The 26,575-nt window shown below is 42.7% G+C and overlaps 3 protein-coding genes and 1 non-coding gene across 7 annotated transcripts; 2 read left to right on the forward strand and 2 right to left on the reverse strand.

Annotated features, from left to right (window-relative positions):
- The first annotated feature begins 4,969 nt into the window (after positions 1 to 4,969).
- On the forward strand, positions 4,970 to 11,373 carry mcts1 (MCTS1 re-initiation and release factor). The gene is made up of 6 exons (XM_049028107.1): positions 4,970 to 5,131; positions 5,597 to 5,749; positions 5,909 to 6,006; positions 6,530 to 6,663; positions 6,972 to 7,039; positions 11,149 to 11,373. The coding sequence occupies exons 1-6, from the start codon at positions 5,121 to 5,123 to the stop codon at positions 11,228 to 11,230; spliced, it is 546 nt and encodes a 181-aa protein (XP_048884064.1). The 5' UTR covers positions 4,970 to 5,120; the 3' UTR covers positions 11,231 to 11,373.
- Positions 11,374 to 11,554: 181 nt separating this feature from the next.
- c1galt1c1 (C1GALT1-specific chaperone 1) lies at positions 11,555 to 15,351 on the reverse strand. 4 transcript variants are annotated; one of them, XM_049028096.1, is made up of 2 exons: positions 15,234 to 15,351; positions 11,555 to 14,053 (listed from the first exon to the last, which is right to left on the reverse strand). In XM_049028096.1, exon 2 carries the CDS (start codon positions 14,039 to 14,041, stop codon positions 13,088 to 13,090), a length of 954 nt encoding a protein of 317 aa, XP_048884053.1. In that variant the 5' UTR covers positions 14,042 to 14,053; positions 15,234 to 15,351; the 3' UTR covers positions 11,555 to 13,087. The 4 variants fall into 4 exon arrangements, with proteins under 4 accessions (XP_048884053.1, XP_048884052.1, XP_048884055.1 ...); XM_049028095.1 differs by having other exon boundaries at positions 11,555 to 14,056; positions 15,234 to 15,349; XM_049028098.1 differs by having other exon boundaries at positions 15,241 to 15,340.
- A 687-nt stretch (positions 15,352 to 16,038) lies between these two features.
- On the forward strand, positions 16,039 to 16,120 carry trnal-uag (transfer RNA leucine (anticodon UAG)). The gene has a single exon. It is a non-coding gene; the product is annotated as a tRNA-Leu (tRNA).
- Positions 16,121 to 21,312: 5,192 nt separating this feature from the next.
- Positions 21,313 to 26,559, reverse strand: clic2 (chloride intracellular channel 2). Its single transcript, XM_049028104.1, has 6 exons — positions 26,223 to 26,559; positions 24,892 to 25,001; positions 23,230 to 23,355; positions 23,009 to 23,109; positions 22,456 to 22,637; positions 21,313 to 22,267 (listed from the first exon to the last, which is right to left on the reverse strand). Exons 1-6 carry the CDS (start codon positions 26,274 to 26,276, stop codon positions 22,109 to 22,111), a joined length of 732 nt encoding a protein of 243 aa, XP_048884061.1. The 5' UTR covers positions 26,277 to 26,559; the 3' UTR covers positions 21,313 to 22,108.
- Positions 26,560 to 26,575: the final 16 nt, after the last annotated feature.

Raw genomic sequence — 26,575 nt, forward strand, 5'->3', positions numbered from 1 at the left:
GGCAAAGCTTTGAATCGCGAAGTACAGCTAGTAGATCTCGTGCCAGCACAGCATCGTAAACGTGGAAAGGAACCCTGTAGGCCTTCACCTATACAACCATGACTTGTTTTTTGGTTTATTAAAGAACAGACGTTCTCACTCGCTATTAAGTTTCCTTGAGCACTGTGGCACATTTTATTTACATGTTTTTGTTAAAAAAGGGCAATTTTGACATATTTTTGGTTTAAAAACTTCTGCATTTATACCTAGACTACTCAAAATTCTATAAGTCAGGACTGATATTTTGGACTTTCTCTGCCGGCCCCTGGAGGATGGGCCCCTCCTCTGAGTCTGGTTCCTCCTAAGGTTTCTTCCTATAAGGGAGTTTTTCCTTGCCACTGTCCCCTCTGACTTGCTCTCTGTGGGCTTTGGGCAGGGACAATGTAAAGCACATGTAATATTGTGAAAATGCACTATACAAATAAAATTGAATTGAAAAACTCATAATCCGCTCATAATATAACACAACTTCTTTAAAATTATGAGGGTGGGAATGTCCAACAAAAAGTGGAACTTTGGTTTTGGACAGTTTTGAAACTGAAATCCCTTACAAATTCTATCTTGCAACAGCAGTTAACAGCAATTTATAATTTTGGGTTTTTTGCTCATTGCAACACACATCGTGTTTATCTATTCAATTTCAATTCAATTTTATTTGTAAAGTGCATTTTAACAACATTACGTTGCCTCAAAGTGCTTTACAGTGACCCTGCCCAAAGCCACCAGAGAGCAGGTAAAACAACCCCCCACCCCCCAGGATGCACATGACTTCGATGCTGTTCCGTAAAGACTGCACTGCCCCCTTTCATCAGGGCACGTTTGGCTTTTCTGTACTCAAAATGGTGGAGTTTTACCTTGTATTGTTTTCTGCATGCAGGAAGCGTATCCCACGAAAAACAAGGCTTAAGCTCAGGAAAAATCCTGGATGGGAAAACAATATATCAGTCTATGGACACTTGAAGCACATAATTGCTAAATGTGTGATTTCACATTTTAGAGAAAAGAAGTTTAAATCAACCAAGTCGACCCCTTTATTATTGCTAGTGGCAGCTTACATGCTTAATATCCACTGCAGCACAACTGGATGCATCATACTTATGGAGATACTTTATAGTAATTCCACTATTCAAAAATGCCAGGCCCATTCAAGCTGGTTATAATCCAGAAGTACTCCTGTTCTCTAAGGCTTTCCCTGTGCCTGTCTGCGAAAGACTGATACCAATCTAATGTATTTGTCCCTGCTACCCAAACCAGGATAAACAGTTAGACGGATGGACAGTATGATTGTTTTGTAGAAAGAATATCCATCCAGTCAAAAGACAATGGTACAAAATATTTTAAACTGAATCAATTTGTATTGTAGTGCGGAATATGAGAATCTCTTCCCTGCCATGTGTCTGACGGTCTTGCAGTCCAAAAGCACGTGGAATGATATCGAGCTGTAACCTTTATTTACTATCACGACTACGTGGCTCAATCGTAGCTCATAGAAAAGCTCGAAAAGAGTTCATGGCTCAAAAGAAAACACTAGATTATCATTCTTAAACACCCCACAGCGTATTCAATGTGCAGCAGCTCAAACTATCACCCGGAGCAGGAAGTTTGAGCACAAAATCACTGTGCTTAGTTCCCTGCACTGGCTTCCTGTTCGGTTCAGGACTTTGAAGTTCTCCTACTTGTAGGAGACTCTCCTATGTAGGCACATACTCTCCTATGTAGGCACATAAAGGTCTGGCTCCTGCCTACCTAGCAGAATTAATTCAAGTTTATACACTCAGAACATAGGCCTCCTTCTTGTCATCCCAAATATAAAGTAACAGTTGGTGGTAAAGACTTCTGCTACAGGCCCCCTATATTGTGTAACGGTCTGGCAGCTCGTGTTCGTGGTGTCTTAGTTTTCTGAATCTTGACTGAAGACCTATTACTTCCGTGTAGCTTACGTGTAACTTAACACATAACATACTGTAACTATTCCTGCTGGTGCTGCTGTACGTGCCCCTTTAGTCTACTGTTCTTATCCATATTTGTATCTAATAATATTTGTGTCTAAGCTCTGTAGAAGGTATATATAATTCACAAGCCAAATGTAATCAAAATCAAAATTGGTGATGCAAAGGTCATTTGTTTATTGAAAATGGAATGACACCTCTAACAAAATAGGCATATTTGTAGGTGACACTGTCGTGGATGACCTCCAACATGAATGAGAAGGCTTATCTGGTTTAGGTGGACAGGTGCACATCTCACACCTGAGGAATAAAAACAAAGGTTATAAAATATGCCCTTACAAGGTCACATAATTCTTATTTGTATGTAAATCTTATATATCTGGCAATTTTAATGATACCGTAGAGTCAGAGCATCCATATCTGCCCATCTTCCACGGCTGCTTACCCAGTTACGGTTAGCGAGGAGTTTACCTCAGAAAAGACTGGGCATGAGGCAGAGGCAGTCTGGACGGGATGTGAAGGAGAAACCGTTGAAGCTGTTGCCTTGGAGAACCGTGTGTTCTGACGGGGTGATGGTTCCACTTGGGTTCTCTCAGCCATCAGTGTCACACATGCTGTATGTGAAGCTGAGTCGTGTTTTATAAGTTTACTCTCTGATTTTATTTCCCCCCATGACATGATTATTTGTGATCATTGTCAAACATTGAGATGTGAGTAACACTGCCTGTATGGATCCATATACTGTATTTCAGTGAGATAAATGTTTACAAACAAAAAAAACCCATCTCTTGTGTGAGGTCCTTTGGAATTACTTGCAAGGCTGACTAGGGACTGGTTACCTTTAAACAGCAGTTTTCAGACTGTTCTAGCTGAGATGTTTGTGATCACTAAATGACAGAACATTATTTTGCTGCTTTGTACGCTGACGTTGCCTGTGGTTTATTGAATGTGTGTGTGTGTTGAGCGTAAGTAAATACGCAAGCCAAATTCAAGTGATTCGATCAGATTAAGAAAGGAAATACACATTTGTACAGCTATCACACAGTTTAATTTCTTAATTTCTTCTCAATTAACAAGCCCACGTGCTGTTTCTCCTGTGACAAGAGAAGTGGAGACTACTGTATTAAAGTCTCAAAAAACAAACATACTCTACAGACCCTCGACATCAAAAACATCAAGTTTGCCCATTACTGATGTGGAGTTTTCTCAGAGCTCTGTCATCCTACTAATGCTAAATCTAACTCCTCCCTCAGTGCACAGTCCTTTACACAAACAACCCAGTCATGTTGAAGGAATGCCAGGCAGGTACCATGCAGAAAAACTTATCAGGGCCTCCATGTAGTTAATCTTTCATATCTTCATATCACTAAATCCATATGATGCAGTCGTATTACAACAGAGTACATTTTTAGGTCAGGAGAACATTTCAGTTCCTGATCTCTAGGCATGGATATTGATATGCTGTATAAACGTGACGCTGCACCAAACTACTGGAGGATAAAACAAATATTTGACAAAATCAATATGTATGCGTCCTTGAACACATTGGAAAGATCAGCACTCAGGTTTGGTATGAGATGTGGAATGAAATGGCATTGATTGGTTCTTTTAAGCTGTGCAAAAATGCCTTTCATCCCCCCCTTATCAAATACCGGATTATTGGCGTCTCAAGCCTATCCCAAGCAGCACAGGGTACAAGGCTGGGGAAAACTATGACAAGACGCCAGTCCATCAAAGGGCATGAAAGACCAGACTCTATAGACTGCCAAAAATCTAACTGCATCTACATGGATGAAGCCTGTAAAACACAGGAAGGACATGCAACCTCCACACACAAAGTGCAGGTGGGACTGGAATTCACAAGCTGGGAGGTGTGTACCGGCAGTGCTACACAGAGAGCCACTGTAACCTTTTAAGCAGAAACAATGGAGTCAGACTGACTGCCTCTCATTCAATACCAAGAAGACTAAGGAGATTGTGGTGGACTTGAGGCGTAAGCAGTCCAGTGTATACAGTCTTCTCAAAAACAGTGGGGGTTCCAGTTGGGTGGATGAACACCTTTAGACACATTATATGGACCAAGGTATTGAGACACCTGACCATCACACCTACCGGAACTTTCATGACATCCCATTCTAAATCCATAGGCATTAATATGGAGTTGGTCCTCTGTTTGCAGCTGTAACAGCTGCCACTCTTCTGGGAAGGCTTTCCACAGGATTTTGGAGTGTGTTGGTGGCAATTTTGTAAAATTCATCCAGAAGAGCATTTGCTTGCCATCTCCAATCCCAAAGGTGGGCTTGAGGTTAGGGTTCTGTGTGGGCCAGTCAAACATTTTGGACAATTCTATGCTTCCAACTTCATCAAAACAGTTAGGGGAAGACACTTTTCTGTTCCAGCATGACTGTGCCCCAATGCACAGAGCACTACGTTCGGCTGAATGCATCTGTCGGGCTCATCAGCCCTCTCTGCAATACATTTATCTCAGATTGTGCAGGAGCAGAGCTGCCAAAATCAGCAGGCTGATGTCTGGAAACGACTTCTGCAGTTTCTCAGTGAAATCTGAGAGCCTCAGATGGACCTTCTGCCCTCAAGTCACATAATACTTCTATATCAGTCATAATTTAACACTTGCTCCTTACTCACGCACCACACACTTTATTTCTGCTATGCTGCGCATCTGTTTTCCCTCTTGTTTTTCTTTTCTTTCTTTTTCAGTAAACTCGCTGTTCTTTATTAATTACATATTTATTGTTTTCTTTTATATTCTTTTTTGCTATTTATATTTTTATAATGGCCGGAGTTGCCCACCTTTCATTTCACTGCAGGTTATATTCAGACTGTATGCCTTGCATGCGACAAACAGAAATTCTTGAATCCTTAAGAAAACATCTGAATCCGCTTGGGGGGCGCTACGCGTGCCTCTTTCACACCCTTGTCGTATTTTGTCGAGCAGCGACGTGATGTCATGCCGTATATCGCGAGCACTGTCGCAATTAGACATTGGCTGCTGTAAACTTGCATCCTGTTGGGAAAAGCAGCGTGGATAGAGAGCAGCCCTGACTGATTAATGCCCATCGGCAGCACGGACGCCCACGGACTTAACGTATCGAGAGAAAGCGGTCACTGAGGATGTTTAAAAAGTGCGGTTTGTTTGCAAATGTGTTAGTTTGAGCCGATAGATCGTTAGCGGAGGCGCCTGACGTTGGATATGTGCAGTGAAATACTCGACTAAGCACCTGAAGCTGATATTACTGTGTTCTATTGGCACCCCTAGAAAGAAATATAGAAAATGTGCTTGACATATGGTATCGGGTATTATAGATACATTCGTGTGCATCTAGTGTAGCTGTTCATTGTTTTCGTCTAATGTTTCCTATAACTAATGACCGCAGCTGTCGCGTGTGCTGTTTAACTAGAGACGTTAATATATCACACACCAAATATATTTCCTTCTCGGTAATGTGTTTATAATGTTTTTTAAACGTGATGCGTTGGTCCACCAGGTTTTTCGCTTATTCTGAGTTTCTATGCGTCCAGTATCAGATACTGAATCTATTTTTAAATGTCTGGTTCTCTGCTGAATTATATGCCTTGTTTCATTGCAGATTTGATGAAAAGGAAAATGTTTCTAACTGCATTCAGCTGAAAACGTCCGTTATCAAAGGCATTAAAAACCAACTGCTGGACCAGTTCCCAGACATCGAGTCATGGCTGAACCAGATCATGCCGAAAAAGGATCCGGTGAAAATAGTGAGATGGTATAACTACATTTCCAAAAGCACCTTGCATGTACTTAGGAATCCACCACGAATTAGCCGACTTTTACTCCATTTTGATTATCAATATGTTTATTATTATTGGGTTTCATTCTGTTGTCTGTACTGCATGTGTCTCATCTCCTGTTGTCACCATTGCAGCCATGAACATATTGAAATCTTGACGGTAAATGGAGAGCTGCTCTTCTTCAGACAGAGGGAAGGGCCCTTCTTCCCCACACTCAGACTTCTGCACAAGTGTAAGGTTTGCCCACATGACTGAAGCTGAGCACTAGATGATTCCCCCCCCCCCCCCCCCCCCCCCAATAATCAAAATGACTTTCAATTGCATGTTTTATGTGGGTGGTGTCTGTTGTATTTGTTATGACTGATTTGGCCGCACAGATGTAACCATATCAAGACGGTGTGAATAAATGTGGAAACATATTTAGCCGAAGTTATTTTAATTCATTCTTTCCTTCTCTGACACACCAATAACAATGCGTTTATGTAGAATTTATTTCTGACATTTTATATTTGAGCATTTAATACCTGCTTGGGTTTTAAGTGGATTCTCTTCCCACTTCAGATACACCCCCCCCCCCCCCACATTTTTTGCAAATAAATAGACGAGCAAGGTGGCCCAGTTCCTTTGCTTTGTATAAAACTGAGAGCTGCTACACACACTGCGACTCTGTGTCATGGGTTGTGTCCATTCTTCCTTATACTCTGTCCTTTCTCCAATGTCCCTGAATATCCATCCTTGTTCTTTCTTCCACCCAGATCCCTTCATACTTCCACATCAGCAGGTCGACAAAGGGGCCATCAAGTTTGTTCTCAGTGGAGCCAATATCATGTGTCCTGGCCTCACGTCACCAGGAGCTAAACTGTACCCAGCTGAGCCCGATACTGTTGTTGTATCCTTTAAATGTCCAGATGCCGTACAGTGAATGTGGTGGCTAGTCATTGAGGAGGTCATTTATTACAAGATATACTTGGCGGAGCAGAATGTTTTTCAGATGGTCAATAATGACAAGGTTATGACCTGTTCTCATTTGTGGTTGTGTAAGAATGTTGTACATGGTATGTGTATTTTCCTGGAAAATACAGGACTTGCTTTTTAACATCCTTTATGGGTGCTTATTCATTAGATATAGTATGGTTGGTTAGAGTTTTTTTCCCCACAGCCTATAGATTGGTTTCCTTAATATTAATTTTGCCACAGGCCATAATGGCGGAAGGCAAGAAACATGCGCTTTCTGTTGGCGTGATGAAAATGTCCTCGGAAAACATGTAAGAGAACTTCTCCTGTTTGTGTGACTCCTGGACAGTTAAGGGGGGGGGGGTTGTCTGTCACTTACGGCGTCTATATTTGTTGCTTGTGTTGCCACACGTTTCCTGCGTCATTGCACGCGTCTTTTGTCCGGCTCCTGAGAAATTAGCATTACCCGTACACGAGATACACAGCCACCAAAAAACTTGGGGGCAGTATGGTCAACTTTGGCCACAGAACATTTAGTATTAAAGTAGCGCAAATATTTTTTTCCAGAATGAGCAAAATAATACTAAGAAGGGCTGGGAGATTTATATCAACATTGCATGTTATGCAAATGCGGTTCCCACATTGCAAGGGTCCACGTTAGTTAGCTGGATTGAGCTCTGGCTTTTGTACACCTTCATACTGTACAAATACTATACCATGGTATAAGGTATTTTCATAATGTTGTTTTTTTTCAGTGTAGTTCTGGTATTTAGAAATCTTGGTGATTAAAATTTGCCAGGTGTAGTGTTTAAGTTTCAATAAATACTCTGTCAGAGTGAACAAAATTTAGCAAGCTTTGAAATTTTAATGACTATTCCTTTTCAAGATTATCTAGCACACGTTAAAAAACAGAGCTGCACATTGCGATATAATCTTTAGATGATAGGCGTAAAAATGTGTCCAGATGCCAGCTTTTCAGTACTATATGGGTGTTTACTCACATCCACTGTTTTTTAATCAGATTAGTAGTATGAATAAAGTATTTATGAGAGGCATATTGTGACGCTCCAAAGTTGGTAATCTACAGTGATTCGGCGTTTCTTTACGATTATTTAATTTGGTTAGCAGAGCACACCACATGCTAATCTTCTGATATATCAAGAAAGCAATAAGCGCTGAAGTGGAGGTGAAGAAAGGGGCAGCTCAGCAGCTACAACATCTTTAGAAAGAGGAGATATGGTAGATAAGGTAAAAAGATGGTGGTAGTGTGGCGGTGCTTTTTGCAGTTTAAAGTCTGACGTTTATTAAACAAGAATACGCTGAATTTATAATCTGCTTATTAAATTGTGGGCGTAAGTAAATGGCCATATAGTCCCGAAACAAGCATCCAAACAAATTTATATTCCTGTCATCTAAAGCCTATAATTCACACTGAATTCTTTCTGCTGACACAATTCGCAGCAGCAACACCATCTTATTTGACACTCGTTATTCGAAGATAATAAGTTCTCTTTGGCTATAGTTAGGGATGCACCAATACTACTTTTTCTGTCCCGATACAGATACCTGAGCTTTGGGTATTGGCCGATACCAAGTAACGATCCGATACCATCGTTTATTTAATAAGCTGTAGGCTTTGCCTCACTGTGTAGAAGATACTGTGATCATTCTTTTGTGCGCAAGGGAACATCAGGCTTGACACTTTAGCTGAACAAATCTTACAGTCTGACAAAATGCTGCAGCTTTGAGTTTTAACATAATGCTGTAATTAAGTAGTATCGGTCAATTTGAACGAGTTTGAGTATATGAGTACAGTATCGGCCCGATGCCTGTATCGGTATTGGTCCATCCCTAGTTATAGTTAATTTCGGGAAAATGTTGTCTCTCTCGTTTTATGGATAGTGCATTATCAAGCACAAATATTCCAAATTATCCTGGTGTGTTATTGTGTAGCCTTTTTAAAAAATTAAAGTTTACCAGTGCTGCTTTTGCTTAAGCTCTGCACTTATGCACTGACCGGAGTACCCAGCGGAAACCCCACAACGACACGGTGAAAGCATACAAACTCCATGCTGCTGTGATACTAAGTATTAAATACTAAATACTATGAGATATCTAACAACATTTAATATAACATTCAACACAAGGTAGTAAAGTGATATGTGCAGTGCAAAGTAGCAATACGAAATGTTGCTGTGGGTAGAATACAGAGAATGCTGCAGGAGTATTACAGGATTAGCAATAAATATATATGGTGCTTTGCTCGTCGTCTTGCTACAGGCTACAACCTCATACAAAACACGCAAAACCAGAAATGAAATAGCTGACTAAGGTGATGGGTGTTTCTTAATACCAAGTACACAAAGGTCATGCTTGTAGTCTTGGCAAGACCGGTCTTGCTGACTTGCCTTCCACGCACAAACTTGGAGTGCACCGAATCGTGGGGTTGGTCATGTTTGGCAAGGATGCAAGCGATGTATCCTTGATATTGGAATTTGGGGCAGGGCAGGAACAATCCGGGGAATTTTTACCACACTGCATACTTCTGATCTTGAGTATTGGACCCGGTCTTGGGCAGTGGAATACGATGTAAAATGGGTGCACAAGTACGGTCAGGCATTTGTATGTGTGATTTTCAGTCAGACGGAAAAGTACTATGCAAACTGCAACGTGACGTGGTCTTAGAGAGAAACATTACTTGCATGCAAAAACAGCTAGCCAAGTACTCAATAGTGATGTCCGATTTCACTCAAACCGACTTTCAGATCTAAAAGAATCAAACTTTTTGTACATCCATGCATTGTTTGGTGGGAGTTGCATTCCCTTAAACCTATTTCTCCTATTGGATAAATGCTTTTTATTATGCAGGGTTTTTCCAGGAACGCATTAATCATGTTGTAGCAGGTCCCAAGAGTAAAAGTCCAGACCAACATTTTTTCAATTAACCAGTTGAGCATAAAGAGTCACAGTCACAGAGTCTACTGGTTGGTTGAAACAAAATCCCGGTCTGGACTTTTACTATCTGGACCTGAATTACCCAAATCTGAGCAGGACTGACTGTAATCTGGATTCAATGGCTTCAACAGAAGTACCTTTTCATTGACATGAATGGCAATTTCCTTTGTTTCTAACAACATGGTCCTGTCAGTACATGTCTTGCTTATAAGCTACTCCATTTATGTCATGAATGAAACATCACTTTTTTCTGCAAAACAATAACCTAAAGCATTAAACGTAGCCTTGAAACTAGGGGGGGATAGATGTAGGAGAAACTGACATTGTGGTCTTTAAAATATTTATATATAAAATGATAATTGGGAGGCAGAGGGTGGCTCAGCCAACTAAGCCTTTATGCCTGTGATTGGAAGGTCGCTGGTTAGAGTCTTGGTTTTGGCAGAATAGTCACGTGACTGTTGACACTAGAGCAAGGCCCTTAACCCCCAGTGCTGTGCCCAGCTAACCCTGCACCATGACCCCCCAGCTTTGGATAAGTTAACGGTCATCTCTGGCAGAAGGTCGCTTCTGCCCTTTACCTGGCTGGTTTCTGGTTGTTCCCAGTGTCTCCTGCATAGCCTTCTGCCAGCAGAACCACGATTAAACCAGGATTTAAAAATGCAGATTCGTTAAAATCGGGGCGGCATGGTGGTGCAGTGGTTAGCACTGTTGCCTCACACCTCTGGGACCCTGGTTTGAGTCTCCGCCTGGGTCACATGTGTGTGGAGTTTGCATGTTCTCCCCATGTCGTCGTGGGGTTTCCTCCGGCTACTCCAGTTTCCCCCCCACAGTCCAGAAACATGCTGAGGCTAATTGGAGTTATTAAATTGCCCGTAGGTGTGCATGTGTGAGTGAATGGTGTGTGAGTGTGCCCTGCGATGGGCTGGCCCGCCGTCCTGGGTTGTTCCCTGCCTCGTGCCCATTGCTTCCAAGATAGGCTCCAGACCCCCCGCGATCCAGTAGGATAAGCGGTTTGGAAAATGGATGGATGGATGGATTCGTTAAAATATGGTCTGTTAATTTTTTTTTCTGCGGCTGTATAAAATTAACAGCAGCAGCATTATCGGATTCTCTTAACACTTGCCGTCGTGAGTTGTGCCAACAGACATAGTCAGTGGCGACAAATCACTTGCTTTTACTCAGAATCCGCTTTATGGAATCCTTAAATATTTGCATACGCAAAAGATGCACTACACTGTGAGTGAGCATGGATGAAAATGATCGTTTGGCTCAAAAACTGCCTGACGAGCTCAAACGAAAAGCAGCGGTTACCTTCAGAACAAATAAACCGCAAACTTTAAATCCCAACTAACGTTGCTGCTAAATAATATTTAAAATGTCTTATTTGATGTTAAGATTATAATTTTTTTAATTTTATGTGCAGTTTTGAATATTCAACAATGCTGACCCATCTCTATCCCAACAGCGAGAAAGTTAACAAGGGCATCGGTATTGAGAACGTCCACTACCTGAATGACGGCTTGTGGCACATGAAGACCTACAAGTGATGTCCACGTCCAGACCTCAACCACCAGGACAGTGCGAAGCAGCCCCATGTTAAATGGACTACTGTTTACATCAATGACCTAGTAATTAACTACACCTCTCATTTGATCTTTGTCACGTAATAAATGCTTGCATTCAGCCCATATCCATTTGTCGTCTTGTTTGCATTTTAGTCACCATGTTCATTTGAGGGAACAAAAACCATAATTGGACTGTTCATGCTATTTTATGGAAATTGATGGAGGATTTGGGTTTTCTTAAAGCTCAGGGCTGCGGTTTTCAGGGTGAATGCCAAAAAAAAAAAATTGAAAACACACTCGCCACCATCACTTTTTAAAAAATATGCTTTAATATCAAAACGGAATTAGGATAACACGAAATGCTCTTCAGCACTTTTCCAGACTTAATCCATTTTCTTTACTTTTACACACAGTAGAAAAAAATTGTAATTGGACAGTGAATACTTGAAGTTGCACACAGTGCAGGTTGGTTAGAAAACGCCAACGGTAAAGTTTTATGAACAGACCTAAGTGTCTTTTCAAAACAAGCTTTTTTAAACTTGAGAAATGGATGACAGGATGCAGTCACTTAAAAATGTGCGCGATTATAAGCTCTATGACTTGGAATATTGTTTTCATAATGTTTCTATAACACTGGATCGGGTGATCCATCTTCAAAATGATTTTCACTAAATACCAAAACACTTAACAGAATACATTTGATAAGACAGAGGCTAAGATGTCAATTGTTTCAAGGGTTATTTCTTTATGGCTACTGCAGTTAAAATTAGCTCAGATTTAAATTTAATCTATACCAACCATGTTACAGCTTCCCAGGTGCTGTCTTACAAAATACTCGCCCACCCGCAATAAAGGGCTCACCCCTTACCCACATCCTACATGCACATTTAACCCCTAAATATCTTTAACAGCCCTGCATCTCACCTCAGTCACTCGGCATAAACATGCACCTGAAGTGCAACGGCGTCACCCTGACTTCAGCCAGAACACAAGTTATAGCAGAGCAGCTGAACACGGCTCCTGAACACGGCTCCTGTACACGGTATGCAGTTGGGGAAGCTGTCTCAGCCTTTACAGGGTCACTGTATGCCCAGGCCTCCTGTCACTGGAATACTGCCATCCAGTGGAAACTGCAGAGGCCCAGCAAATCCCAGAGTGCCATCTCTGCAGGCATCCCACACATCACCGGATATCTTGCTCAAGTTCCCAAAAATCTAACACCCTCGTACTTTCACATTATGTGCATTTTAAAAAATTGAGATTTAAGCAACCTCCACCACACATACGTAAATGGAAAGTAATAGTAATAATATGTGTAAATATTTCAATCACCATTTTCAATAAACCTGCTTAATTGTTTCCACCCTTAAACGGCCAGAAACCAGCTTGAAGTCAAACTAAACGTTCAGTGTGACTTTCGCAATATAAGATGGGAAGGAGTCTAGCAGCTATAGGTCTATAAAGTGAAAGTAATTTACTTAAGTGCCTTCTTCGTGGTTTTCTGGTACCTTAGTGGAAGAAAAGCTGAATCACGACCCAACATAAGGGGCAACACAAAATAAGTTGAATGCAATGACTAATTTGAACATTTGCTAATTCACAGGGCTGGCATGATGCCACGTATCACTTAGGACCTTAGCAGCACCACATTTCCAAGGGGAACTGAGTCACTTTAAGTGACAAAGTGTGTTCCTATCACAAGAATCATTTAGAACATTTCAGTACCTGTTTTTTTTTTTTTTTAAATGAGTGGTAAATATTGCCTTATAACTGATCAGACATGTCGCTGTACTGCTCAGTGTCCACAGAAGGCAGGATCTGCACTCAAGGCCCCAAAGGTTAGTCATTTTCTGAGCCCACGGGCGGCAGGAACATTAAGGAGTCGTGGAATGCGTGTCCGTAGGGGCGGAGCCTGTACACGCCAAACATCATGACCTGCATCTGGTTGGGCGTCATGCCTGAAAAGGTGACGGCCATGTCAGAGCAGCAGCTCTCCAGCACATCCGCCGGCCGCTGGGCCAGACTCTCAGAGATGAGGGAGCCCACACTGCGGCTGCTGAACAGGCCCCTGCCCTGGGTGTCCTCCCCGTTCTCAGCGAACACGCCACGGAACTTGAGGCACTCGGCGAGCTGCTTCTCCTCATTCAGCCTCCAGAGGGCGTGTCCGCGCTCTGGGCAGTGCTCCGTGTCCCCGAGGGCTTCCGTCAGCCGCCGCAGGGCCTCGCGGCTAAGCACGACGCCGCTCTCGTACTCCACGTACTCCAGCTCGCCAGACTTGGCCACGTGTCCTATATAGAAGGGCTGCTCCGGCTCCTTGTCCAGCACCAAGTACTTGAGGTTCTCAATGATGGCGAAGGTGGTGGGCCGAGCCAAGAAGAACCAGTGAAGGTCGTCCGCGTGGTCGTAGGCGTGCCTCAGGGCCTTCCGCATCCTCGCCCACTCGTCCTGCTCCTGCAGCTCCACCGCCTCCAACGTGGCAGAGCTCTCCGGGCTGTAGAACACAGCCCGATCACAGTGCTTGCTCCAGGTGTCCTTGGCTGTGGTCCAGTGCTCCAAGTTCTTGGGCTGGACCATGATGGCGCAGTACACCCGCACTCTCTGGCTGAGCTCCAGCCTCTGGGCTTCGGAGAGCCGCTGCAGCTCCTCTTTGCTGGGCGCCTTGATGTGGTGGTGGAGGTGGGAGTCTTGGCTGGGGTGCCAGCTGGGGCCGTAGCTCACCAGGGTGGACATCACCAGGCAGAAGAGGCTCCCGAGGAACAAGCCTTTAATGAAGGAGCTACCCTCCGAAAGCATGTTCACAGCAGTCTGCTGGCAAAGAGGAAAAAGGCCTGTGATTCGTCAGCTTGTTGTATCATTTACACTGACAGTGACTTCATAACTCAACAAAAACACTCCAGAAGTACAGAAACAAATCTTTGCACCCCTGATAACAGCACTCTCCTTCTCACAGGATTGTAGTAATGGATACATAAGTGAAAATCTAAAATTCCTACATACTTGAACTCCGAAAGCAGCGTATCTTATTATCACTGTTGTCAGTGTTGTAGTACTGACCATGTCTACTTTATTTATTGCTGCCAACTGGGGAAGTCTGAAGGATGGAAAACGAAAAAATCTGGAATTGGCCGAATGAACTTGATAAATTACTAACACCAACGTTACTTTTCAGAAATGCTGTTGAAATTAAGGCTATAATAATAATAATAATAATAATAATAATAATAATAATAAGATTATATTAGAGCAGGACAAGGATGTCCTATTTAAAATCACCATGCAGATGTGCTATCTACGGATACAATCGATGACTGATTATGATGAAGATACAAGCATTTAAGTTATCCTAACAAACAAATTTAACAAATAGCCTAAATGTTTTACGATATGAATTCTTTTAGCTTAACTTGCTTATCTTGACTGAATAACGCAACTGATTTCATTTATTTCGGATACTTTAATAATATGGAAGAATATGAAATTAGCCAAATCCATACACTAATACACCATCGTCTGTATTTCATGTAACACTGGCAGAACACCGAATTACTGCAGCCCGAAATAAAAGGTGTAGCGAGGAGTCTTAAATGTTAATGCGCCTAATTAAGAGATCCTCTTACGCTAATCATGCGTTGACAATCCAGCTACTGTATTGTAACCCTTCCCTCCATTGTAAGTCGGATAAATTAATAAATGCACCGGCTACACCTATATACAGCCCGGTCTGGGGGCTGCAGTTCGTATGTAAAACGCTCTGTGGTGACTATTTTGGGAGGACAGCTTGATAAAAATTAAGTGAAACTGATATAAAGTGAATAACCCGCAGCACCCTGCTAAGTGTCCGTGGCGACAAACTGAACATCGCGCATTAAAACAAGCCGGAGCTGGAAGGCTGCAGCCGACCTAACCAGACCCATGATAACTGAAAACAAGGTTATAACTTAAGTCCCCTGAAAGTATGCGTATATAATGCTTAAAGCATCATTACCTATCACCTTCGCAACGAGGGTAGGATGCAGATAACAGCCCTGCGTTCCTTCCTCCGCGGATCATGGCAATTTCGCCGAGGAGCCGTTTCTTCACTTACGGCTAACTTCCGGGTATGAAAACCACGTGACCGTTTACGTACGCGATTGGGGCTCTGAAAATACCAGCACCGCCCCCTCGAACTCAGCGTAGACCTTTTTGTACCGAGGAATTAAAGCGATGGTTTGATTTAGCGGGGTGTACGCAGTATCTTTCTATCCATCCATTTTATGTGACCGCTTGTCCTATTCAGGATCAGCCGGAGGCTACGGGCGCAAAGCAGGGAACAACCCAGGATGGGGGCGCCTACAGGGCATACTCGGTTTACATAGCAAACTGGAGCAGATATTAAATCGCCAAAAACGATTTATTCACTGCATTGCAATGGCATGGAGAATCGCGACATTTCCATAGATAAGTGCGCTCTGTGACACAACAGTATCGATTTATATTTACATATGGATTGGATACCCTCACAAACATCACTATCCTTTTATTTAAATACATTAAAATCCGACAAAAAATCTACAGATTAATAACCATTAATGAGGAAAAACGTAGTTAACAAAAGGGGAAAGTCAATCATTTTAATTCAGCTCAAAACACGAATTTAATGTCAGTGTGATATATAACATATACATACATAAAACAATTATTTATAACAGCGACAAATTAATAAACCAAACGATTAAACTTTCGTATGGCTTGTAAACGCAAGAAATGCATCATATCCTGGGAAGAGGTATAGCAGTTTCCAAGTGTCTACCGGTAGCGTGGCCGAGCGGTCTAAGGCGCTGGATTTAGGCTCCAGTCTCTCTGGAGGCGTGGGTTCGAATCCCACCGCTGCCATAGTGCACGTTTTATTTCACAACCCGTAGAACAAAACAGAAATCGGCATGGGGAATGGGTATTACCCCATGCATGTGATAAACCAGGTAGTTACCCACAGCATAATTAGAGGAATTTAAGGTTAAACCGATTTATGATGGTAGCCTACATGAAGGTATACATTTTTGCAAAGCACGTGCCCTTTTGTCCGAATGACTATAGGAAATTTCAAATCAGAGGTATTAAGGACTCACCTATAACTCCTGCCTTTAGTGATATCTATATGGATAGATGTCAGTAAACTTTCATCCCCACACAAACTTACAATGGACAATGTTAACACAATTATACATTATTTGCTGGGGTCCCCATTGCACATTTGAAGATGAAAAACCATTAAGAGTAACACTATGTCTTTTGGTTCCAGTTTGACTTTTTCAGCCCGGCAACAATCTGACAAAAATATGATTACCTGTCATGAAGCACAAAGCTGGTATCGCAAGGAAAGACAATAAAACTCCTGTCAATGTTCAAAGAATTACGGCGTTCCATAAACTTCGTGGACCCTTGGTGGAAGTGTGTAGTCATCAGCCACAGCAGACAGTGCTTATACGTAAGCACCATTCCTCACCTGGGATGGCTTGGATGAAGAATAAAGGCAGGATCACGTGTTTCCAATTGCAATATCATACCCTGTGAGACACTTCCATCCATCACAGTCGAAGAACCAGATCTTTCATTAATGTTCCTCTGGTGCATTATTAGAAACCTTTCACTTTGACAAAGTGCCCATGTAACCCCATTTAAAATCTGAGAACAAGAACTATAACATGCGTACCTTTATACATCCCGTGCTTTCTGACTTCTACTCCACAGTTTGGGCTCCACCTTGTTATCTTTCTGTTAAGAATAATCAGAATTTATTTAATATGTAATTTCATCTTAATACAACTAAATATGAGTCAACAGCATTACAATGTGATTACTACAGGGGGGTGCGCTGCAACAAGACAAGCTTAACTTGTTTTTACAGAAGTGAATAACCCTACAAAACGTTAACGATGATAATGATGGTATAATGGAACAAGATCTCAATGGGGAGGCCCGTTGGGTGCATTATGTGCAGTGAAGAAGAACTTTGCCAAAATCAAATGCTAAGCAAATTACTGGGTTTCTGGTAAAAAGTGATAATAGGTTATAATTAAAGATAACCAAAGCAGCATCGTAATTTTGGTTATCTGAGAAAATAGTTTTATTTTTAGGACTTCACGGATCCCCATCTGGTGGCTGAATGTATTTATCCAGGGTGTTTCGTTGGTATGATGCTGTCTGTTCAGTTTAACTCTGACCAGCTTTCCATTGTGTCGAAATTTAAACATTTGTCAAGGCTCTCTGTGCAACCAGAGATAGGAAAGATTTTAAATGATGGCCAGTCCCCCATCACATCTGACGAGGGTGCCTGTACGTCAAGACTGTTAGCACAAGGCTGATGTGACACGATGACATATTACAGATGTCAAGACAAATGGTCGAGGGAGAGATAAAAGTCAAGTCCCTGGGGTAGAAGAGTGGAGAAGGAAGCCGAGGAGCCATCGTGATGCTGACCTGGGCGCTGATCTGCATTGTTGCAATGCTGCATTCTGCAAAGAGGACCCAGACTTTCCCACTCTATTCTGGCATGAGTCTGGCGCCCCCAGCAGGTAGGTGAAATCATTCCAAAGTCTGCATGTTGATCTAGGGTTTAGACGTTCGATTGGCAATTTAACCTGAACTATGCGCAAAATGTCGCTTTTCATGTTGGGTCATATATTTTGCTCCAGATGGTCGACACAAGTGGTGAGCTTGTGACTTTGATGTTTAGAAGATCTAGAACTTCTGTTCAAGACTATGACTATAATATAAAGGTGTAATGATACACAGAGACTGATACCATGACAGAGACTGCATGGAGAAGGATCTATCTACAACTTATCCAATGACCTTAAAAATGTCATATGGGCAGCAGGTTGCGCTGTACTTAAATACATGGACTTTTATACCTGGACAAACGGGAGCGTATAAGTCAGGACTTTCTCTGCCGGCCTTTTGGAGGATGGGCTCCCCCTTCGAGTTTGGTTCCTCTTAAGGATTATACCTATGAAGGTGTTTTTTCTTGCCACTATCACCTTTCTGGGGGCTTTGCACTATACGCAAATTGAATTGGAAACTGAACAGAAAATTTGACTTCTATTATAAAAGTCACAGGCTGAAAAGGTCTTTGCGATTTAGGATCGGTCAGAGGTACAGAGGTTGGGAAAATGAGTGAAACAATGGCAAAAATATGATTTGGACATACTTAGGTTGTCAATAACAGTCACGCTTAGAGTAATATAACTGTTGGGTACAAATTCTAGTGGTTTATCACTGTCAATTTATAGTCTACCATTTTCGGTTAGGGTTGAATCAATGTCCATAATGTTTATTCCAAAAGAGAATAAATATTGGAATAACTTGCAATCACGAGTTAAGTCTCAGTTTTTTTGACTGACAGCGACAAATTTCATGTCTTATTAGAACTGATCCAGAAACTGGTAGCGGAGGAGGAGGGAGAGCAGACAGACCTGGAGGATCGCAGGCATGTCAGATTCCAGCTGGGTCCGGACAGTGACACATGGGCTAAAGGTAGGGGAAGGTTCTCTTTGACTTTCAACAGGCCACTTCCAAGCTGGCGAAAATTCTTGTGTACCTGTGTTGAGTGGTAATGCGTAGATTGTGGTATATTTTTTTAGCAAGAAATACCCAAACAGTGAACATTCAAGCATGAAACTATTTAATACAGCAGAATAACAGCAGTATATAAAATATGTCCTGTTCAAATGTCAACTTAATCATTGTTTTTGAAACTCTTCTCCTTCCTCTGTATGGTTCAAGCAGCAAAACATTATCTGCAGCAAGAAAACATCAGCAACATGGTAAGATAACAGAAGTGATGCAAGGTGATAGATTGAAGTACTGGACACATTAAAGCCCAGTTATATAGTCACTTCTCTCTAATTTTGGACAAGATGCTGCATTATCAAGAGTGATACATTAACTGTAATTTCTATGTGAGTACATTGATCTATTTTTGATCAAACTTACATAGCATATGACTTTCAATCTGTCAGTCCATCTCTTAATAGCCTTATAACTAAAGTGAAAATCACTGAGTTTGATTGTGTCCCCTGATGCGTCAGCAAGGAATCGATTTGCTCCCAGAGGGTCAGGGTCTTGATTTTACTGGACTACTCCTCTGGTGCCGATTGTCACCCTGTGGATTTTTAGCCATAGCTATTATAACCCCCATTGGTCTACTTGTCTCCTCAATACACTGTGCTCTCGGACCAGGTGGAGGATTTAAAGACTGCCATGCTGAAGCTGGCCCCTGTGGACAGTCTGCGAAACCAAGGCTTCTTCCGGCAGAGCCCGCCAAAGACCACCAAGAGAGGTCAGGTGCTGTAACTATGTTTTGGCAGCTATGGTCCACAGCTGAAATTACATCATTAAGGCTCAGATTGCAACATATTTGGCCGCAAAGTGATGAAGCCAAAAATTGTGATTAGGGATGTATGTTCCAGGAATTTCCAGAGGAGGAAACTTTCCATGGGAATTATTTGGGGAATTTATATTTTCGTGATTACCTACTGTTGTCAAACTTTGAGGATATTTAGATTGAACTTAACATTTTAACTGAACACAAATACATTTCCCTAGGCTTGATGATGAAAGTCAGAATGTGTTCAGTCTGGAGAATCTGCTCACAGTCTAAAACGCTCTGTCAAACAGTAACTGCCCAGTTCATCTGGGGTTTGAAACGGGTGAGATTCATGCTCAAAGAGCCTCAAGCTTGCCCAGATTAACAGCAGCTTATCCACCTGTACATTTGTGAGCCTCTTGTGGACCTTTGTGCATGTATCGCCAAAGAGAGACCAAAGATAAGTCTGAGTATGTGTCAGATTATTGTTATCACCAATAACAGGATCTCAGATGAGCAAAGACCCATCCATCGGGTTGATGCCAACTCAGGCCTGCATCATCACAAAATAAACTTCGTTAAAACCACAATGACATCACTTAGCTGGCTAGCTAGCCAAATTATTGTAACTCATCTATTAGCCTGTTTAATGGATTACTTTAGGGATAGCTGTTTAGATTTCTAAAAAGTATGTATCCTGTTTTACGGATAAATGTTATGTTTAAAACGATAACAAAAATTAGCGTATGATACCTGCGCCATTCTCCTCATCTGGTATCGGTGAAACATGACTCAAACATGCACGGGAAAAAGTAGGAATCAAAAACAGCCACAAAACTGCATTCTCCAACATGATGACTAGCTGGAGTTGCAGTATAAATTCCCAAAATTCTTGTAAAAATTTTTACAGACGCTTTCTGGAAGTTTAGCAGAAATTTTCCACTTTTGCAGCCCTGAGGTTCTGTTGAAATGCCAGCCCTCAGTCCTACGACAGTGTGGGACTGCTGAACTTCAGCAGAAATGAACAGCGGGAATAACACAAACCCTGCTCTTCTCTCGTTTTCCCAAACAGCTTGCTTCTGGAAGTACTGCGTGACAAACTAGCTGAGACTGTTCTGTTCCAGTGAGAAATGAGCCGCATCCTGGCCTGACCATGGAGACCTTGTGTTTGCACCCCCCGACCCACGTTCCACATGGGTTTCCTGCAGAGCCCGGAAACAACATGTCTGTTGTTTTGTATATTAAGAAAGAAGTATATTTTTGAATTTTAGAGGAGTGTCACCCCACCCTGTGGTTAAAAAAGAAGTGTGCGTTTGATTGGAAGAACACTGTGTTTCATTGTACCTTTGAAATAAAATGGTCTATGTCATTTGGTTTTGAGGGGCATAGTGTTTTTATGTTGTCCAGAACAAAAACCTTATGGTTAAAAAGCAAAACACCACAAAGAAGTACCAAAACACCGATACAGTAAAGTCACATAACCTCTTGAACATTATGATTCAAGGGAATAAGACTTTAACAGTTTATAGTGGAGCCAATAATCAATGAGACATTTGTCCACAAGGTGGCAGTGCAGCATCGAGGCTCCTCTCTTCCCCTCAAGCACACCAACATGCTAATGAGTTTCTCAAGCGCTCCGAACTGCTACACGCTGGATGTGAAGACATTAGGAAATATCAGGTTGTTGTCATAAAAGACTCAAGTTAGATAAATGGAAAAATACATAGTGAAAGAGAAACTTTATTGAATTTGGATCCCTTTGGACCATTTGATGCTCGATTCTGTTCCACTAACAAATGTTTTTGCCAACTTCCAAATCAATAAACCTCTGCTAAGAAGGGTATGCTAAAAACCACTGTCCTGTTTTCCTTCATTTTCATTCAGCTCTATCACCACAGTGCGTGTTTAGTGTAAAGTATATAGGAAAAAATATATATATATATGTATATTTACACTATGGACACAAATTCAAATAAAGTTGCATATTACAAATACAGTTAAGTGCACATCAGACCTCTCTGTGCCGCATACAGATAACAGGTAGAAGAAGCCGTTCAAACATACAATGCGTGTAACTGGATTTAAAGTTGTTTATCTATAACAATGTTTTTAAGCATGGTTTCTTGGACCATGTTATTTTGCATTTAAGTGAAAATGTACATCCCCTGTAAAGTTAGTTATTGAAGGACCTGTTGGGTTCTTAGCGGAAAGCTAAGTTGCATCTCAGAGGGGTAATATATCTTCTGAGAAGGTCTACACCGATGCATCCTCCTGTTGCTTGTTTACTAATGTTGGAATCAGGCAAAATTCCCAGGCAGCCTCATCCTCATTTAGATGCAGGGCTTGAAGACGACTGTTGATGAAGGAATGGAAATGAGCTTCTCTCGGGAGAGAGAGAGACATGGAGAAGGTGAAAATCCAGCAGAAAGAGGCGGTGGTCATTTCCTGCTTCATGTTTTTCATACTGTTATACATGGTGCGATTCGCCTCCAGGCTTCGGCCTACTTGTGGTCTGTTCACTTCTTGCTGGCCACGCTCAAGTAGGCCCTCTCGATCTCAGCGTCGGCGGGACATGTCTGGCTGAACTCCTCTCGCTCGTAGGCATTCCGCAGGTAACGCCACACACCGGAGAATTCCGCGGGGATGTCAAAGTCACAGTTTTTCTTGGCAGCAACCTGCACAACAAAAAGAATTTTCCCATAAAAACAGATCGAAAGGATAGCTCCACCACTTTCCCTACGAAGGGCCACCAGTGACAACAATTAATGCCGCTGTTTACAGGAATTCAACGACTGAAACAGCTGTGGCGTATGATGCTGGGATCGAATCGCGCGAATGCAGTGGAAACTTCAATGTGACCAACCTTGATGACATGGAGCTTGGGCAGCAAGTTGCAGTCGGCCAAAGTCAGCCTGTTGCCGTCGAGGAACTTCCTGTTGGAGACAAGAACGTCCTCTGCAGAATTGTGGTCGATCTCTTCAGGTAGGGGTGCGATCAGATAGTCATCAAGGCGCTTGAACTCCCGCAGCAGCGCCTTCTCATGAACTGCATGGGTCCATGGTACGAGTAACGGCCCAGGAGAATGGACAAGGAAGGAAACACTCATTTAGAGGTAGTATTTTCATCTGTCCAGCATAATACTCATTCTGATGTGGATTTCTAATGTGTCCACAATTACAACACTGGAGTATTTGAAGTCTTTCACATCACAAATATTCCTCCACAACTGACTTTTACACATAGAAGTCATCATTTTTTTAGAAGGAAATCCTTTTTTTCATTATGCACTTTTTTGCCTGGTGTTGCAATCTTACGCATTATTCTGAAGGTGAGCTTGAGTATGAAGGGAGAATAATCTCGATGTAGCAACCTATGTGCTGCAATCACAGCATCCGTCACACTTCGCATCCTCTTACCTTTGTTGGTCGGACTGTTCTTGATGAAAGCCGAAAATTTGGCAAAAATGTCAGCGCCAACATCAAAAGACTCTTTGTTTGTGGGGCTGAGGTGGGGGTACCTGTTGGGAGTGAAGGGTAGGCAGTGGTGATTCGGGGCTGACAGCGAGGCGGACTGCCGGCCCACGTCCCTCTGCGTCTGGAATCGATAAACCCGGGGAGGGTGTGCTGCAGCACCCTACCTGGGGGGCGCCAGCGTTTGCTCCAGGAACTCTTCAATCTTCAGGAAGTCCGTTTTGAGCTCGCCATTGTACAGCAGAAATGGTGGGTTTGTCCCTGGAGCGAGATCTTTCAGCTCTGCAGGCTTCCTACAATCATACAGGGCAGAAAGGAGGAAGCAGGTGGGGTGAGGGGAGGGAGGCTTAGGGTCAAGTGGAGGCCTTCAGTTTCCAAAGCAACCTACAAGCCCCTCCTCCACTTCCCTCCCAACCGCTGGCCGTAAAGCCTCAGTGTACTACATGCTGAAAGTAACAGCTGATAAGCATGCAGGGTTCTTGATACTTAAATAGAAAACACCATAAAAGACCAATAGGAGACACGACAGATTAAATACTGTTTTGCACTTTAACCCTATCCTGATCACCATCAGCACCGTGGGCTGCTGTGAGCTGGATGTTGTGACTGGCTGTGAAGCTCACTTTATCTCCCTAAATACACGGCACCATGCTGACGTAACACACAACAGGATGATCGTTTGATCGTTCTCGCCCGCCCTGTAACCCTGCAGCCAAGTAGGGCTCAGTCAAGCCGAACTCAAGATCTTTTATTGGTATTAATCAAAAATGAGCCTGAGAAGATGCGATAAGTCCGTGAGGCAGGATGGGACCTGGATTATCGGCAGGGTTGGGAGTTCCGGAACCGTCACTAAATGACTGTTAAAAACGTAGGGCGTAAACGAATTGCAAGAACTGCAGTATTTAAGTAACTCAACCTGATTATTTTCCATTCCAAATGCGCACGGAACGGAAGAGAAAAGATATATCAACAAGATGACTTTAACGTCTGTGAAAAGGCAACAAAACGTGGTAAAATAACCTTAGGAGACGTAGACACACGTGAAATGTAAATGTATCTCTCTCTCAGTTCATGGCTTAAAAGTGCGTTTAGTATTTTCGTAACAAAATCGATAGCATATAGAACTTTGGCAGACCAATATTCATTTAGTTTGAACACAACAAGCTCAACATGAAAAGAAAATATTCTTCATGAAGCAACTAGCTAGTTTACCTGGCCAAGCTGTAGCTCTTGACAAATGAATAATAAAAAAAAACATTGGTCTGAATAACATTAGGGCATTTAATTTTTATTATTTTATATATAGCAATAAATTAATGAAACCATAAAGGTTCAGCTGGCATTCAAAATAATTTGCAATGGCCTTTAATTTTACGAGAAGCCTGTTAATTCCATGGGATTTCTACATTCTACCGTCAATTTCTTTTTGATGTCTGGATTCAGCCATTCTGCATTTCTCACATCACGGAAATCATAGGGTTCTAAACCTCTGTTTTACACCATCAAAACACTGCAACACGAGCGCATGCGCACATGCACATCTGCAAAAGTGCCAATAGTGGCGAAGCATTCTTTGCAATGACCGCCCCAGTAAGTGGTTCATGTGAGAGGGGAGTGGCGCCTTGAGAGAGGAGTTGTGGGTTAGGGGGCTACATCTACATTGGGTTCAATCTAGCAGGAATCTAAAGTCTAATAGGGTGCAGCTAAACTATCCTTTGATCCATGAAAACAGTATTTTATGCATATTGTAGTAACTGCATGTGACACTGCAGAGGATTAAAAGAAGAAGGAACAAGGGAAGAGGCTGAAGGTCAGAAGGTCAGGCCTACTTCTTCATGTCGACGGTGGTGACTGTGAACCTGACGCCCTTCAGCCAGAGCACCATGAAGAGCCTCTGGCAGAAAGGGCAGTTCCCCACGTTCTCCCCATCCAGGCCGGCCTGTGGAGAGAAGCATGGAAGATCACGTTTCGGTAGCCCACAGACTGCCCTTAGACAAACTGTCCCTCAGAAGCTGCAGCAAGCTTCCTGATTATTTAGTCACAATTAAGAAGTTTAGCACTTGTGTGGCTGCTCCTCTACTATAAAATACAAAGCTGGAATGAAGGATATAGCCAGCAGCCATGGACCGGCAAGATTACAGCTTTGCGAACAGTCCTAAACCATGAGGAATTTTCTGGAAAATTTGACATGGAATGTTGGAAAAGCACCATCAGGAAGGCAGATTCGGAGCGACGGCTTCTCCCGTGGAGAGCAGAACTACGTCAACTTCCCTCATCTGATACAGCTGAACACATCTGAGCATTACTCAGATACACAAACATAGCGGTAGTGAAACCAAGCAGACTTTCGGGAACGTGGAAGATGTCCAAGCCTCATTTCAGTCACATGATGAGCTAAGGAGGTATAGAGGTGGGTGTGGCAGCAGATGGGTAGGTGGGGCTGTGTTCACGTGTCTAGCAAAATAAAGGGTGTGAGAAGGATGTGGTTATGAATGGGGGGGGGGGCTAGGTCTTGTCCATGTGCCCGGCCATCCACAGGGAGTGGCCCGGAAGATGTGGTGGCAAATAAGAGTGTCCTAGCTTAGAGTTTGTGCGAGTCAAACGCAGGGTTTTTGGGCATCAGGAACAAGCGCAACATAGCTCCGCCCCCATGCTGTCTGTATGTTGATAAGGCGGGGGCCTCCTGTACGTACTTTCTGGAGAGAATGATAAAAACGTCTCACCGGGAATGCTAACTCAACCGTTAACCTCCTCTGAATGATGCTGTGTGAAGCTATCCTGTGAGACTCCTATCCTGCCCATATTCCAGATCCTACCTCTTAAAATGTCAGCACCACTCAGTGGCACATAAAGCCATACGTAGCAGAAGAGCAATTTGGCTGAGAAACTGTCTTTCCGAAGACTCATCTTCATATGACTTTAGTTTCCACCAGGGAGAAAAATAACCTAGTTTGAAATATCTTACTTACTCAAGTAATGATATTTTTACCGCTATAGCTTTCAGACGTTCAGACTAGAACATTCCAGGAATACTGTAAAGAGCATTATGAGACACTATGATTCACCGTAAAGTTTACAGACTCTGACACTTATATTAAACGTTAAGGAACATAAGTAAACAATGAGGCATGTGAACAAACGTGAAGTACGAAGGACTGACCTTAATGAAAAGCTCAATGTTGGGCTCTCTGTCCGGGTTTGGTCTCAGAGCCATGTTGTTCTTCTGCAACAGCAAAAAAGAAGCAGAATATCTCCACAGAAATCCCAGTTATCCCAGCCGTGTCCTGGCCAGCGAGCGTCCAGCTTCTGAGGACTGGAGGGATCCAGCTAGCTCCGTGGAAGGAGTGTCTGCGACTGTGTCCGTCTGTGCTGTGTGAGGGAAAGAGGGGAGATTCCAGGAATCCGTCTGAGTAACCAATCCTGGCCAAAATGTCTATGTGTGCGTGCGTGTCTGAGTGTGTGTGTGCATAAGCTGGCTCCTTCAGCTGTTTCCCCCCACAGGGGCTGGCTTAA

This window comes from Brienomyrus brachyistius, chromosome 10, assembly GCF_023856365.1.
Source record: "Brienomyrus brachyistius isolate T26 chromosome 10, BBRACH_0.4, whole genome shotgun sequence".
NCBI classification, from domain to species: Eukaryota; Metazoa; Chordata; class Actinopteri; order Osteoglossiformes; family Mormyridae; genus Brienomyrus; species Brienomyrus brachyistius.

Bases quoted from the DNA above. Each gene is read 5' to 3' on its own strand.
- c1galt1c1 (XM_049028096.1), bottom strand. From the start codon at position 14,041: ATGCTTTCGGAGGGTAGCTCCTTCATTAAAGGCTTGTTCCTCGGGAGC.
- clic2 (XM_049028104.1), bottom strand. From the start codon at position 26,276: ATGGCTCTGAGACCAAACCCGGACAGAGAGCCCAACATTGAGCTTTTC. The intron at 25,002-26,222 runs GTCAGTCCTTCG...TTCTCTCCACAG, and splicing joins ACATTGAGCTTTTCATTAAG to GCCGGCCTGGATGGGGAGAA. The intron at 22,638-23,008 runs GTAAGAGGATGC...GGACCCATGCAG, and splicing joins GAACAGTCCGACCAACAAAG to TTCATGAGAAGGCGCTGCTG.
- mcts1 (XM_049028107.1), top strand. The intron at 5,750-5,908 runs GTATAACTACAT...TCACCATTGCAG, and splicing joins CCGGTGAAAATAGTGAGATG to CCATGAACATATTGAAATCT. The intron at 7,040-11,148 runs GTAAGAGAACTT...CTATCCCAACAG, and splicing joins AAAATGTCCTCGGAAAACAT to CGAGAAAGTTAACAAGGGCA.